Source organism: Protomyctophum parallelum (genome assembly GCF_964188405.1).
Source record: "Protomyctophum parallelum genome assembly, chromosome: 12".
Classification (NCBI taxonomy): Eukaryota; Metazoa; Chordata; class Actinopteri; order Myctophiformes; family Myctophidae; genus Protomyctophum; species Protomyctophum parallelum.
The window spans coordinates 16,447,375-16,463,306 of record NC_139712.1 but is presented as its reverse complement, the minus strand read 5'-3'; the positions used below and the strand labels follow the sequence as shown (position 1 = coordinate 16,463,306).

Sequence of the window (15,932 nt, the reverse complement as noted above, 5' to 3'; positions counted from 1 at the left end):
ATAGGTCTGCTATTTTTGAAAAATCGAAGAACCACTGACATAGAAACATAGCTTTTTCAGAAAAGTGTAAGGATGTAGAAGACATTTTTAGAATCTGATCTCAGGTCAGAATGGGGTAACATTGGACAGCTTGTTACTCACTACAAAATAGAATATGAAATTGTCAGTCTCATCTGATTAAGCAGAATGATATTTGCACGATTTGCATATTTGCAACAGGCAAAGCTGGCTCATCAAGACCATCAGCCATAAGGCCATGCAGCCAAACTATTTGCATATTCGCCAGGAAACACACATACACACACACACCACACCATGAACGCCTCGTCCAACGCCTCATTTACATACATTTGCATCTTTCAGGTGTAAGCCTGTGAAATGTTCTTTCTATCGTAGTAAGACAGAAAGAGCATTTCACAGGCTTACACTTAGAATTGTACCATATAGGCTACATTGTCATTAAAACGTTCAGTTCACATTATTCACACACACACACACACACACACACACACACACACACACACACACACACACACACACACACACACACACACACACACACACACACACACACACACACACACACACACACACACACACACACACACACACACACACGCACACACACACACACACACACACACACACACACACACACACACTTTATGTTTTGATAATCAGCGCTTTGCCATATAGATGATACATACACTGTGCCACTGTGTGCGCAAATAGTGCTTTGTTTGACATGCTCCGCATTTGAGCGCACACACCTCCATCCGCCCCCTGTTAAAGCCCCCCCCCCCCCCATAAAACGATGCATCGACTCAACTTCGACTTTACTGTCTGACAAGTCGACTTGGCTAAATCTCAACTCGTTAATGCCCTGCCGTGTTTGGGGTCGGGGACGAGGCGCAGTCCCCCATATGTTATGTGTCTGCTGTCTCCGTGGATTCAGCGACAGCAATGCACAGCATCATCATCGCAGTTGTAAAATGCGTGCAGAGTGCGCGCTCCAGGGAAACTTAAGTGCACAGCTGATGCTGAAATCTTTGTTTCGGCGGTCTGCTTACAGAGCAGCGGTGGGCCTGGTAGCCAGCTCTGTCTGTCTGTCTGCTTACAGAGCAGCGGTGGGCCTGTAGCCAGCTCTGTCTGTCTGTCTGCTTACAGAGCAGCGGTGGGCCTGTAGCCAGCTCTGTCTGTCTGTCTGCTTACAGAGCAGCGGTGGGCCTGTAGCCAGCTCTGTCTGTCTGTCTGCTTACAGAGCAGCGGTGGGCCTGTAGCCAGCTCTGTCTGTCTGTCTTGTCTGCCTGCCTGCTTACAGAGCAGCGGTGGGTCTGTAGCCAACTCTGTCTGTCTGTCTTGTCTGCCTGCCTGCTTACAGAGCAGCGGTGGGTCTGGTAGCCAGCTGTCTGTCTGATTACAGCAGAGTAGTGCAGGCTCTTTACACCAACCCACCCCACACACACGCACGCACGCACACACTCCACCACCTCCAGCTGCCAACGTTGCCCTGTTCGACACGTGCCCATTTGAGATGAGAAGGCAATTAGACATGGAAGCACAAGAGGCATATGCTGAAGGCCAAACAGGAGGGGAGGGGGGAGGGAGAGAGGGGGGAGAGAGAGAGAGAGAGAGAGAGGAGAGAGAGAAACAGGTTGTCAAATTAGACAAAGAACAGAGGGGGGAGAGCCAGGGAAGTGTGTTTATAAGTTCCAAGAGTGTGGCGAGGGAAAGAGAAACTGTCTAAGTGGAGTGAATTCACACCATTAGTGTGATTTTTTTGCCGCAATTACTCCTGACAACATCAGTACCAGATGATCAGTGTTGAATACAAAAGAATAAGCACTGTGTGGTTGTCTCAATAACAGGTGCTCGTTGGAGAAGGTTCGACAATAGATAAACTCAAGTTCCTTCATCCAAGTGCAAAAGGAGTGAACTCAAAGGAAATCCATGAAAGGCACTCTGTTTCAGTGAAGTTTAAAAGGCCTTTATTTTAATTGCATCAGCTAGGCAACCAATGTGTTTCGGCTATGAAGCACATAGTACAAAACTAACCAAAAGGTATGGCACCCCCATATCTTCAAAGTCTGATCGGACTCTACAAGCCGCCCCGCACGCTCACAGGCAGGGTGGCAGAACATTCACTAAAACGTCCCAGACTCTTCTCCTTTCTGGCTCTAAAACTATGGAATGAACTTCCCATTACAATCAAAACTGCAGACTCACTTCCAATTACTATGTAATTTAGATAGCATTTTATATAGACATAGCACTTTATAGTGTATAGTATACTCATAGCTTTACTGTACAGATTTTCTACTGTTAGACAGAGATGCTAGGTTCTTAGCTTCCTTATGATTCTTGATGAAATTTGTTCTAATTAATTTGATGTATTACCATGCGTTGTTCTTGCTTACTGTAAAGTGTCAAAATTGTAACTTGTAAGCATTCATCGGGGTCCAATGAGTGAATCAGGAGTTTGTTTACCTACTAGATGATCGGCGTTGAACTGTTTACACCCTCCATGTATAGCAGAGGAAGAACTATGCCAACACCGTGGAATATCCCCATGTGCTGTACTCCTTATACTTACTGTAGGCAAACTCATCCTACAGATACTAGTAAAACTCCCCATAATGACATCAGTGTCTTGCAGAAATCTTCATACAGTATGCCTAGTCTTCCCTACATTGATGTTGTTATACTCTCCCATGTACAAAAACATTGAATTCCAATATTTCACACATTTTGGCATGGTTTCTAAAGAACTCACTGTAGCTAGCTAAACCATTTCGTTTGAGTGATGCAGAACAGCAAGCATGCGTGTCTTCCGTCATTATTCCTGCTCTGTATATCAGGAGTTTGAAAACAAAATCACTGGCATGGCATGACTAAAAGGAGATACATCTACGACTTAACCCATTTTGGGGCGGGAACCCCTTTTGGTGTTAACATCATGTCATGCTTTAGCTATTTTTGATAGCAGACCTACAAGCTCACCTATGTGTGTCTGTGACGTTTTAATGAGCATGAGAATGAGTACCAGTAGGGGCGCTGTTGTGCTCTCTCTCTCTCTCTCAGAAACAGAGAGAGAGAGAGAGAGAGTGCTGCAGCACTGATGAGAGAGAGAGAGAGGGGGGGGGGTAGTTGCACCACTCAGTTCACACAGGTGTGATTTTAGAATCTGATCTCAGGTCAGAATAAGTTAACTGAGAAATCAAGAACCCACACGACTAAATCCATGCGAGCCTGGTGCATATTCTCCTTTCACATCTACAACAAGTACTCATAATGATTTATCAATAACCATAATACATTATGACATAACCTGAAGTACTTTAAGGTCAAGTATCATAATACATAATTCCTTTGCCTTTTATCTTGCGACCTTCTTTTGTTGTTACTTTGTGTAGCTTACCTGTATATGAAAAGGAATAAAATCTTCAAGGGAGATCTTTTGGCAGCAGAAATATGTGGGAGGATTTAAGCTACCAAATACTGTCAGTGACAGACTCACACTCAACCCTCTCCTTTTCATCAATAACCAACATGGCTTCTGTTTTGCACAAAGCGGCATACAGTATTATACGGATATGTATAAAGTCCACCCAAGTTATTTTTCTTGCCATGCAAAGGAATTCCCCGAATTCATTTTCGTTAAAAATGTAGGAAGACTTTGTTCTTTTTGAATCCACAAAATATTTTCCATTTCCTGTCATATTCCTGTGGAATAGCTCCAGGGCAGTAGGCCTGCTACTACATGGTACAGAACAGTCTTGGTTTTTCTGTATCTTTGTTTTGATAGATTTAAAAATAGTTAAAAATGTCCATGAAATATGTCAACCTATCAGTTTCTTCCACACAACGACAACTTTCAGTTCAAGCAGATGTCTGAGTTACACCCACATACTGTACATTTGTAAATGTGACAGCATGCGCCGTACACCCATGTGTGCTGCACATTATTGTGGCTTGTTTTGAACGTTATACAGTATGTATGTAACCACTGTTGTTACTACAGTTCCAGGTTTACATACACTAGCCAACTCTTACGTGACCACATGATATCTTACACTGACTTCATATGTTTCAATTTCAAAAGTTTATGTAACTACTGTTCCTACAAGATTAAGATTAATCACCACACGGGAAGTAGCAAAAAACTGTTACGATGAGAAGCAGACTTGAGCCACGAGAGCCACTGCAGAGCGAGCTGTCAGCCAAGAACAAGCTAATGTTAAAGGGAGAATAATACATTTGGACTGCCCGGGCCTGTAGACATTGTGAGGAGGATCACAATAAACAGATAACATGAGAGGTTTGGGGTCAGGTTTCAGTCATCTGGAGCAGTGTTATGTCCAGACAAGAGGTATAGTTGCAACGCAGAAGAAATGCTTTACTGGTGGCCAATTGTAGCCTAATGCCACATACAGTTTAAGTAGTAGAATTACACAATATGGCTCAACCCTTCTACAATTACAACATTCATAGTAGGGATTACTGTCAATTATTCACTTTGATATAAATTATTCACAATCAATGTTTTGCTGTGAACTCCGTCAACAGGTCAGTGGACAGATGTACTGTCAGTACTTGCCCTTTAGTCATATAGTTTAGCTGGTTAACTGTACTAGTTGAAATAGTTGAACTAACTGAACTTTGGGCATGCCATTTAAGGCAAAAAAAAAATCACAAATGGCACATCTACAAGCTTATGTGTCACGATCATAGACTGTAAAAAATATGGACAAAGCGTTCCCCGGGTCTAACATGAACGTAAAATGAAGCCTGTAATAATATGCTAATTCCTGATGTAAGTCGCCATCTTTGGTACCAGCTGGCCATTGGCTGGCTCCGTTTTGTATACCAGCTGGTCATTGGCTGCCCAGACAACGAGGCGGGACTTCCCCCCTTCTTCTCCGTTGGTTTTTATTTTGACTCGAGTGGGAGGGGAATCCCGATCATAGACTGTAATGGTAGCCACGCCCCTCAGAACATACGCGATGGTTTTTTTTCTTTATGGTCATTTTTTTAATTAATGGGACCATAATTTTCCCAAAAGAATATTATGACATTAGAAATGAGACTTTAAACTAGTGACTGGAAGAAGAAAGTATTCATGACCATGTTTATTAAGGTAATACAGTCTAGGTGAAGTTGGGCCAAAATACATGGGCCTCTATGGAGCTATGGGGCTTTTTGGGTCCGGTCCAGCGCCACAACAGGCCATTATATGAACTACCGATTTCAAATGAGGCTTCACGAAATATCTGGCTGACTGCCCCCCTGGTCACGATGCATTGTGAGCTTGTAGCTCAGCGATGTTTGTACAAATAGGCCTTAACCTTGGTTAAAAACATTTTATTTTGTATTGTACAACCCATGGTTCAGGAGTTATATAGTGTGGGCTTGGGCCATGGCTCAGTGGTCCAGGCACCTTGGCTGGTAATCCAGTCTGGCAGTGTGCCAAGGGTTCGACTCCCAATCCTGACGGCCTTTACTGCATGTCCCCCCATTTCCTGTCAGCCTACCGTCTGTCCCTCCATAAAATATATAAAATAAAGGCGAAAGCCACAAAAAAAACATTTAAAAGGAGTTATATAGTGTGGTAATTTTTGATGGATTGAACATGGTGGACCCTCTTGTAAACAAGTGTATGCTTAATTGGGTCGTCCACTCACAGTTAACAGTCTTTGTATTGAGTTTGTGCTTGAAATGTACTGTAATTCTGCAAAAAAGTACGAGGTGTTGATGAATAATGTAACTGATTTAATCACAAATATATTGTAGGTAGAGCAGAGCAGAAAGCTCCCTGAACACACAGCTGTTGGATTGCAGTTGAGATATTTCACCAAGATTAGAACTGTCCCGCCACCCCGGGGGTCTTGACAGCTTCTAACGAAGACATTGTTTTCACAGGCCTGGCTGTAAATAACTCTTAAGCAGTTTACTCTTTCTATGAAGTCACCACAGTTTGCATGTCCTAACTATGTCAGCCCTTCCGTAGGATGTTTTTGCTAAGTTTTTTTTTTTTTTTTTTATAATTATTTTTTATCCCACGATTTTGTAACCCATTTTTCACCCCTGTGTCAATTATCTAATGTGATCCTGAACTCATGCTTCCTTCATGCATGAGTGTCCAAGTTGCTCCTTTACACCTGACAGGGGGGAGTTTCCCTGGTTGGACGCTAAGTTGATTTCTTAAACTTTTAAAGTAGCCAGAATAATCTTTTCTGACTTTTGGCTGGGGCCTTTCTTCACCGGGGACCCCCGGACTCATCACAGTACTCATTACATTCCTCGCTCTGCTCCTGTTAGTCTACTTGTCAGCCCATAGAACCCCATTGTGAACCCGGACATTTTGAGTACCCTAAAGTTTTTGAAACTGCCGGATGCTAACTTGCATATGTTGGGCAATTTTCATAATTAGCATAATAAGCTGGGGTACCATTAACATCCAATATAAGGCAACATTTAAAAAAATAATTATGCTTTTAGTAGCATGTGACAGGTCAAACTAGGGGGTTTTCAAGATTCAGAATCCATTGAAAGCATTAGTTTTGCACGAAAAACACTCATTCATCACAAAGTGGCTATGGCCAGATTTAGCCCAAGGAGTGTTTTTTTGTGCAAAACTAATGCTTGGAATTCCTGCTCCTGCAGATGAAACATGGAGTCTGCTCCACATCATCACAGTGATGCCCAATTTACTTTCATTAGTCATCTCCTGAACCCTGCTGTCTCCCTCTGTCTTAGTGAAGGCGTAAGAGCAGACATCTCAACTGGAAATTGCAACCAAAATGAAAAGCTGGCATGATATATTGTGCCAGTGCGCCGTCATGACTAATCTCACTCCCTACTGGGAGTGAGCATGCAAAGTTTGATGCATATCGGTCCAGTGGTGTCACGGCGGTGTCACATTATCTGTGCACGGCCAGGTGGACACATGGACACGGGGACAAAAATATAATCTCTGCATCCTGACCTGGCAGAGATAATTAGTTCTGGCCACGGAGGGACATACAGTATTATTGCATCACTGGTGCCAGCTACTGTATAAAAGGACCATCAGCAAGCCTGTGCCAAATCCAATATAGTATAAACACATTGAAAGCAGAGTTCACAAAATAAAGATAGGCTAATCAAGCTAAACAAAACATAATTTATTTGAATTCTGATCTTTGAGTTTTTCTTTTAATCATCATTGCACTATAAAAAAGGTGCAGGTGGTGCCAATTGCCACCTGCACTAAAATGCACACCATTTGGTCTCCCAGGAGGCGTCACACCGTGCCTCCTATTTAGCTCACATCAGCACCGGTCATGATGACACATCTGAAGACAAGTCTAGGTATTCGTCACGCCAGACTCCAGATAGAGATGGAAACAATGAGTGGGTGATTTGTATTAAAACACTGCCACAGGGGTAAGACATGTCGATATCGAAGGCTATATCCATTTGGAAATGCTGAAAGGCAGCCGCATGAGCCTTTGAGGGTTGTTTTTCAACAGAGCTGAAAAACAATCTTTTTATATATCACGCAGCTCACTCTGGCACTACTCAACTGGGAGTTGGAATAGAGAAAGAGGCTGGCAGGGAAACACAAGCCAGGAGTCTCAAACCACTAAAGGGAAGAAGTTACATTAGACCCTTGAGGTGAAGCAGGAGCATTTAAGCATAGCCTGCAGCCGTGACTGAACGCTATCATGCAGACATCTTTGCCAGTGCAGGAGTATCTGTCTATGCCCTTTGAGCAGACTCAGACGAAGATCGCCCAGCACCTGCCCTCTCTCTACCTGTTGTTTTGTTCAAGCCTTAACACATTTCATTGATGTTTTACATGGAAAGCAACTTGCAGTCACATTACCATAACTCATGGGCCTCCACTTACAATAAATATAAGCTGTAAACCTCAAAGCATACTGTAGATAATACTAGCCCTGAAACATGACTGTCATGAATGATTATCATGACAGCTCGTGAAGACATGGCTCGTGAAGTACGAGCGTCATGTGAACCATGGCTAAGATAATGCCTAAGCAAAATAATGGCTTGTCAATGCAAGTGGCGTATTCCATAATGGCTAGGCGTATAATTAAGAGTGTGTGTGTGTGTGTGTGTGTGTGTGTGTGTGTGTGTGTGTGTGTGTGTGAGGCGGGGGACGACACACACTATTAAGTGATGTAAGTGAAGAGGGTGAGTGATGTTCTATCCGGCTCTTCAATAAACAGAAAATAAATGTTCAGCTTGGCATGACTTTGAAACTGATAAATAAATGGGTAGGCCTACTCTCTCTCCTGATTGGTTCAATTGTATATTATTGTTCTAGATATAGTTCCCATTGTCTGCTCATTTCCAAATTCACTTTTATCTATGTATGCTATAAGTTCTGTCTCCTCATTGGATATAGGCCTACAATAATGGCATCCATTCCTAACCTGGAAATGTAATTTCGGTTTACTAAAGAGCGGGAGAGACAGAGACTGAACACACTAACAATTAGTAGGCTACTAATAATATCACATACAGCAGTTTGCAGTAGAGCTATTTAAAACTTATTTAACAAAGGAATAGGCCTGTCAACTTAACCTACTTTAAACATGGAAGTAAAAGAAAAAAATGAAACACACAGGCTGTGTATTTCGTAGGCTATATTAGTGTGCAAAATAAATCATTTGTCTTACTTTGACTGTCGAATTTTCTTATGATGGTGTCCAGGAAGGTGTTCTGTGGAGCCACGTGCCCCCTCCGGACCGGCATGGTTGCTGTAAGCTTTAAAAGCTTGTAACTTTATTATTATAGTAAAATGTCACACTCACACGCCGTTTTGTGCGTGTTTTAAGTCCCCGTCTGAAGCGCACGGCACAGCGCGTTTACTGTATTCAGTCTCCAAGATAGATAAATCTCCAATGGCTTTACTCAGTCCTCGACCAAAGTTTCTCCAACTTGGTCGGGGGGCGTGGGGGGGTAGAGAGAGAGGGCGGGAGGGGTGGTGGTGGTGCAGGCGGCGGGAGGAGGAAAAACAGACGCACAGCCGTTAGGTTAACAGGGGTTCGATGGACGGTTTCCAGTTTCCAGGGTGAGCCTCCCGGCTGGAAGAGAGCCCCGTGTCTGGTTACGTCAAAGTGTGCTCGAAGCTCCGAAGACCACCACAGCAGCAGCAGCAGTCAGTCAGTCACACTCCTTCTCATCCCCGTACGAGAAGAGTCCGCTCCGGTGAGGGGGGGTGAGCCAGCTTGGCGGCGGCGACGACGAAGCCATAGTTGAGTTGAGGGGACGCTGCTACGCGTTTACTGTTCAGTCTTCACTGCCTCAGCAGCTCGTTCAACCTTTCTTCTCCTCCCGCTCTGACTGTCTGTCTTCCACAAAACAGTGAACACTAGAAGTGGAAAGTAAAAAACGTCTGCGAGATGCGCGCTCTCTCTCTCTCTCTCTCTCCGTCGCAGGCAGCACTCTGCGGGTCTCTCTCTCCTCACTGTGCGCTCTGGATATATGTTGGTCTCACCGGCGCCGCTCCGCCACTGTCAGCTTTTAACCCTTTCCTCCACCGCTGCTCCAAACTCTAAACACGAAAGAATGGGTGACAAAGTGGAGACAAAGCGCAACGTCAGCACAAGCTAGTCACCCTATCCATCACCACTAGACAGTTGTTGTTGTTGTTGTTGAACAGGATAGGTAGTTCTAATCAGACTGGCGTGTCGTTTACAAGGATGATTTATTATCGGCAGTCAGACGGCGGAACATGTTTGGAACAATAGACCAAAAACTAGACAAAAGCGGAGCGAGGCGCTACAAACCGCTAATTTGATACGAGAGGCACCTGCTGCTCGCAGCAGGTGTTTTCGGTCTAACGCTTATGAGTCAAAGGAGTGAAAACTGATCCTCCTAATTAACAAGACACCACACCCCCACTCTTTAGAACAATATGTCTAGTTTAATTATAATAACTATTATTACTGGGCAAAATAAACATAGGTCTACTGCGAGAACTAACCTTTTCAAGTCATATTAAAGCTGCGTTGGTTTGGTTAAGGAAAGGAGGACATTGTAGTGGCGCTTTGTTGTTTCTTCAGGGTAGGCTGAGGAACACCCATGCAGCTTGCAGGCAGCAGCTCACACTGAACACACTACCATGCAACAACTACGTCACCGGCTGTATGGAGCGGCGCGTGCGGGGTTCCCCCTCCTCGTCACGGCCACGGGCGGCAGCACAAAGAGCACTGCTTTTGTCTCTCTCGCTGTCAAGTGGAAACCTTGTATGTCCAAACAAAGCGGCTACTTTGAACTTCTCCACCTGGACCCATTCCCCAATGCAGTTATTTGGTCCTTTAGGCCTACGTTTCGTTGGTTATTTATACCGGGTACCGTACCCGGTATAACATTTTATTTATTTGTAGCCTTTTAGGCTATATGAATAAATAAATAAAAACACGTACCTGTAGACCACGTTCACCTTCAAAATTCCTCATAAATAGTGAAAATAGCATAGATACATATAGTGCTTGTAGATAAGCTAATTTTAATGCATTTATTTTTGCATAGTAGGGCATTCATTTATTTTACTGACAGCGAGGACATGCATAATGCAGACACACGACCAACAAAATGCTTAATTTTGAGTAAGACAATTTTTAATTTATTATGACAACATTCACATCTGTTTCAAGGTTTTAAAGGACATACGTAGATTATTTTATTTGCCATTTTGGCTGCCAGGCCTTGGCCTATATAGCCTGCAGTGGCTGATGCAACACATTATCCAAAGCGTTTCACAATTCACACAGATCGTGTATCGATTTTTAGTGTCGACGATGATCAACGACCCTTGACATAAACATCAGAAATAATAACTAGCCCCATTCCCCCATTGATTGATTGATTGATTGATTGATTGATTGATTGATTGATTGAAATATGTATTAACAGTTTGCAGAATTACAGTACATTTCAAGCACAAACTCAATACAAAGACTGTTAACTGTGAGTGGACGACCCAATTAAGCATTACACTTGTTTACAAGAGGGTCCACCATGTTCAATTCATCTCAATATATCTCACCACATAGGCCTATGCATTGTGGTGCACAGTGCAAAGCTATAGCCTGTTAGATTTGGAACCATATTATTAATTTTAATCATTTATTTATCGGTATAGCGCTGGAAGATAAACTGATAATGTGCATGTGATGTGATGTGTGAGGCGCCCTGGTCTGCCGTCCTCCGCAACTCCCTTATTTAGTCAGGAAAAGAGAGGAGAGGAGAGGGAGGGAGGAGAGGCAGACACAAGGCTGTCAGGGGAGTGCCTTTCCTTTGATAACTCCCAGCCAGGCACGTGACCCAGCTCTCTCTCTTTCTCTCCCTCTCTCTCTCACACACACACACACACACACACACACACACACACACACACACACACACACACATCCTAATATGTTTTTGGGCTTGCTATAAGCTTGCCCAGTGTTGTTATTGGGCTGTTAATTAATAATAAGAACAATTTGATCTCATGGGAGACATTTTCAGATTCATCCATGCATGCAGCTGATGATTGCTGCCCAAGGCAAGTGGTCAGACGTTGAGCGCAGGGGGAGTTAAGTGTCTCTTGCTCAGGGACACCAAAACACATTCTCCAGGGCCAGGAAGCGGGAATCGATTCAAACCAGGGACACTTCAGTTTCCCAGGCGGCTTCTCTATACCATTGAGCTCTGGGCACCAATTCTGTTGTATACCCAGCATTGGCAAGGTTATTGCATTTGCATGCTAAAACAAAACTGCCTGCAGTAATTTATGTGTAAAACGGCCCTGAAATAGTAATGGGTGTTCCTGCCACTTGAAAAATGCTGTACTGTTTGTTGTAGTACACACAAGCTGTTTTTCTGTTTACTTTTGTGCCTGTGCGTTTTTGTTATGTTTTTGTTTTTATTTTTTCTTCTGTTTTTTGTTTTCTTGGATTCATATGTTTGATTTGATTTGTGTTCATTTATTCATTATTTGGTGTAAAAAAATTTTTTTGAAATAAAAACAAAGAAAGAAAAGAAATAGTAATGGGTGCATGTGTTATGGGTCTGGGTGTCACCTCAGCGGCGGCTCCAGAAGATTGTGACTGGGCGTGCTATGAGGGGGCTGGCTATTTAGCTATGGGGGGGCTGGCTATTTAGCTATGGGGGGGCTGGCTATTTAGCCGTCCCTGCGTCACCTCCATCAACCCAATCAGCTTGGCGGGTATACCACCCCCTTTAAAAGCCAGCTGCGATGGTGTTATGCGCAAAGCTAAGGACCTCCGGAGGAGGAACAGTGGTCATAGCTGAACCTACTTTAGACTAGGGGGTGTGGGGGTCCCGTGTGGGCGCCAAACCCCTAGGTCTCTCTCTTTTCTTCCCCCCACACAAGGTGTGACATACTCACGCAGAGCGATGTGTCCAATTTACAATGCTGTTTATTATGTTTATTTGAAACAGAAAATACTCTCTCACACGCTTATGCCAGTTCCCCTCCATCAGGCGCCCCGGCTGGCAAACCAAACATTTCTTGCTGCACTTATGACGTGGTCTGACCCACGTCTTAGTGGTATAATAAATAATAATAATACATTTTATTTATAAGGCGCCTTTCAGGGCACTCAAAGTCACCATACAAGTCAAGTGGCATAATAATAGCAGATATCGCATTGCGCCCTTAATTAACATATGGACACTCAATCCAATGCGTAAAATATGCTGGCGAGTCTTAAGCCATACTGTATGTGTGTGTGCTCAGCACAACTTGCATAATATGGGTTGTGCATATAAGATGATGTTATGACTGAAATATGGCATAACCCCTGGAATTACAACGTGCTTAGTAGGGGCCTAGCCTCTAAAGTTTTCTTGAAAATGCAATGTGTTAAAGCAATGTGTTAAAGCAGCACGCAACAGTCTTGTTTCAGGGTTATAAAACTGTGTTTTTTATTAGAAACATACACTTATAGTAGAAAAAAGGCTGTACAGGACAGTAGAGCATAATACAAAAAAAATAACTCTATTATAATGAACAATAGCATCCAGTCATATGATGACTATGGACTACAAAACAATGTTTACATCAGCAGTCGGATGTGACCCCTGGTCAGTTTGCCCACCCTGCTGTCCATCTGTCCATCGCAAGGTCCAGGTCCCAGCCTCTCTCTGCTGTCTTTCAACTGTCTGTGCACGTACGCACACAGACCTTATTGTACACACATGTACACATACATTATGTCTCTCCTGTATATGTGGACAGCCACACATGCATGCACACTCTCTCGCACACACACACACACACACACACACACACACACACACACACACACACACACACACACACACACACACACACACACACACACACACACACACACACACACACACACACACACACACAGTCGGGCTTAGCGCCTGGACAGGTCACCTCCTGTGAAAAGCCAAACACATGACAGAGAAATGGAGTGAGTCACAGATACATCACAGTCATATTTATACAACATAGAACAGTCCCTCAAAGACAAAGAGAAATATCTCCACAAGTGTGCTTACAAATGTGTAAACACACACACACACACACACACACACACACTGTGCACATACACAGTGTACGTGTGCATGTACAGTACATCTTATCTAGATTGATTGCAGTGCCAGGCTAATCCATCAGAAGTGATGGCCAGCGGAGTGTGGGCCTAGGAGGGAACTATAATCTGTGAGTTGTTCTGTGTCTTAATGTGGCTGCGTCCAATTAACTAATGCAATCAGGCATGTTGATGAATGGATTAGCACGTAATTGCTTCTGAGGTGGGACCCACCATTGAATTATTCATGGCAGGACAAGCCAAGGCAAACACGTTTCTGCTAGAGGAGCATGTACGTTGTGAGTGAGTGTGTGTTGATTGGATTATGCGTAAGTGCATGTGTCATTCACTACATGCACATCTGGAGTTCGGGGCCACACACACCTACATCTCACCGCCGATTCAGCTGACCACGCCTTCAGTTCTTAAGTTAAGTTATGACATAAGACCTGGACGAGCAAGATAGGGCAAAGAGTGTCAGGGCTCAGGGGCTTTGCCAGAGTAAGAAAGTACTGCCGAAGCAGACAACCCGCAACACTCCAGGTTAGAATAAAGTCGGTGCAAGGCTCGAATATACCAGTTGAAATGAAGAAAATGCCAGCACTCATTGTATGTCCTTTTCATATGAATTTATTTACCTCTGACGTTGATAACGAATGCGTTTCGATCTGTGTGGCCTTCGATGAGTGACAATGAGTGCTGGCATTTTCTTCATTTAAACTTTGCCAGAGTACCCAATGTACACGTCTGTCATCAGAGCGCATTTTGGAGGATGTAAAATACCGGTACCTGTCTAGTGGAGTCTAGAGGGGTGTTGGTGACAGGCTGACAGCTAGTGATAGACTACTACTTTTGGATCTGCAAAACGCAGCAAATCAAATAAACGCAACACCCACTGCACCTTAAGCAATGATGGCTGTATGATCCGTCCCAATGTCTGACAGAGTATGACAGAATGACAGAATGACGTGTGTGTGTGTGTGTGTGTGTGTGTGTGTGTGTGTGTGTGTGTGTGTGTGTGTGTGTGTGTGTGTGTGTGTGTGTGTGTGTGTGCGTGTGTGCGTGTGTGCGTGCGTGCGTGCGTGCGTGTGTGTGGACTCCTAACACATGCACAGCACCCACCCACCTTGGCAACTTGTGCACTCGCAGCTATGGATGACAGGCAGGACAACAGGCTCACTGTCCCCGCTGTCACACTGCAGGCTGAGGAACCGGACTGGAGTGTCAGGGTCCAAACGGTAAGTACAACAGTCACACACTGACTGGAGGTACGGCTCCTGGATGGAGACAGAGGAGAGGAGAGAGTTCAAGAAGGGTTTATTTGTCACTCATACAGTAGCCTCGGAAACCCAGAAACAAACTCCACACTATGGAGATAAACAGACAAATCTGTGTGGTTCAGTATAAAGGTTTTCCCTATTTCTACGCCTTATCCCTAAACGTCTTTGCTTTTTTTTACTATTTTGAAAAAAACATTTTAAAATACTTCAAATAGCCGAGATCTACATCGACACGTTGTGAGCTTGTAGATTGGCTATTTTAAAATGTTTTTCAAATTAGTAAAAAAAAAAAAAAAGGGTAAGGCACCGGCGAAAATAATCCCGCCACAGAAAATAGGCGATCTACATTCTCGCATACGTGCGACACACTTATCAACATGCTATTGTCGCTGATGTCATCCCAGAATAGGAAAGCTAAGCATCATGTGGTTAAGTGAGAGACTGCTTGTTGTTAGCACAATGCACCTCTCCAATCTCCATCCTCAGCAGTGTGTGGTTGTCTCAGCATGTTTACATGAAACAAACCGTATTACTCTCTGTTTTTTAGCTGTGTCGAAACTAGACAAGTGCCTTCTTGTGTGTCAGTCAACTCCATGAGACTAATTGAGGAGGGGTGGTGGGCTTTCCGTTGCTGCCTCCCAATTCCCGTTGCCACAGTAACGGACAGGGTAGCGACACATTTAGCTGAGCCTAGGTTTATTTTTACCCATTCTGGGCATGAGAGCGTCTATTTTTGCAGCGAGGGGCAAAAAGAACAAAGTCACTGTGGTATAAAGACGGGACACGTTTAGAGGGAGGGTGGGACAGGGTGGGACAACACACACATGTTTTTCGCGTGTATTTTTAGACTGCTAATTAATCAAAGTTAATTAGGTTTTTCCTCTTGCGATATTATTTAGCTTAGTGAGACATTTTTCTTTCAGGTCAGGTCCTTTGGAATCATTGAGAGAAAAATTGCAACTCTTCAACATCCACACGCACACACGCACACACAGATTTTGAAAAGGAAAGTGAGAATAATTAAGTGGTTTCGATAAATATTGAACCAGTGAAAAGTATTAATAAGAGC

General features: G+C 43.7%; 2 protein-coding genes across 2 annotated transcripts in view; both read right to left on the bottom strand.

Annotated features, from left to right (window-relative positions):
- kcnh2b (potassium voltage-gated channel, subfamily H (eag-related), member 2b) overlaps positions 1-8,760 on the bottom strand; it is a gene marked incomplete at both ends in the record, with an annotated part of 282,521 nt that extends 273,761 nt beyond the window's left edge. The window contains one exon of the mRNA XM_083777655.1: positions 8,685-8,760. Within this exon, the coding sequence (XP_083633781.1) occupies positions 8,685-8,760 (76 nt within the window). The remainder of the gene's footprint in view (positions 1-8,684) is intronic.
- Positions 8,761-13,406: 4,646 nt separating this feature from the next.
- Positions 13,407-15,932, bottom strand: part of sspo (SCO-spondin) — a gene marked incomplete at both ends in the record, with an annotated part of 108,249 nt that continues 105,723 nt past the window's right edge. The window contains 2 exons of the mRNA XM_083777654.1: positions 13,407-13,429; positions 14,710-14,860. Of these exons, the coding sequence (XP_083633780.1) occupies positions 13,407-13,429; positions 14,710-14,860 (174 nt within the window). The remainder of the gene's footprint in view (positions 13,430-14,709; positions 14,861-15,932) is intronic.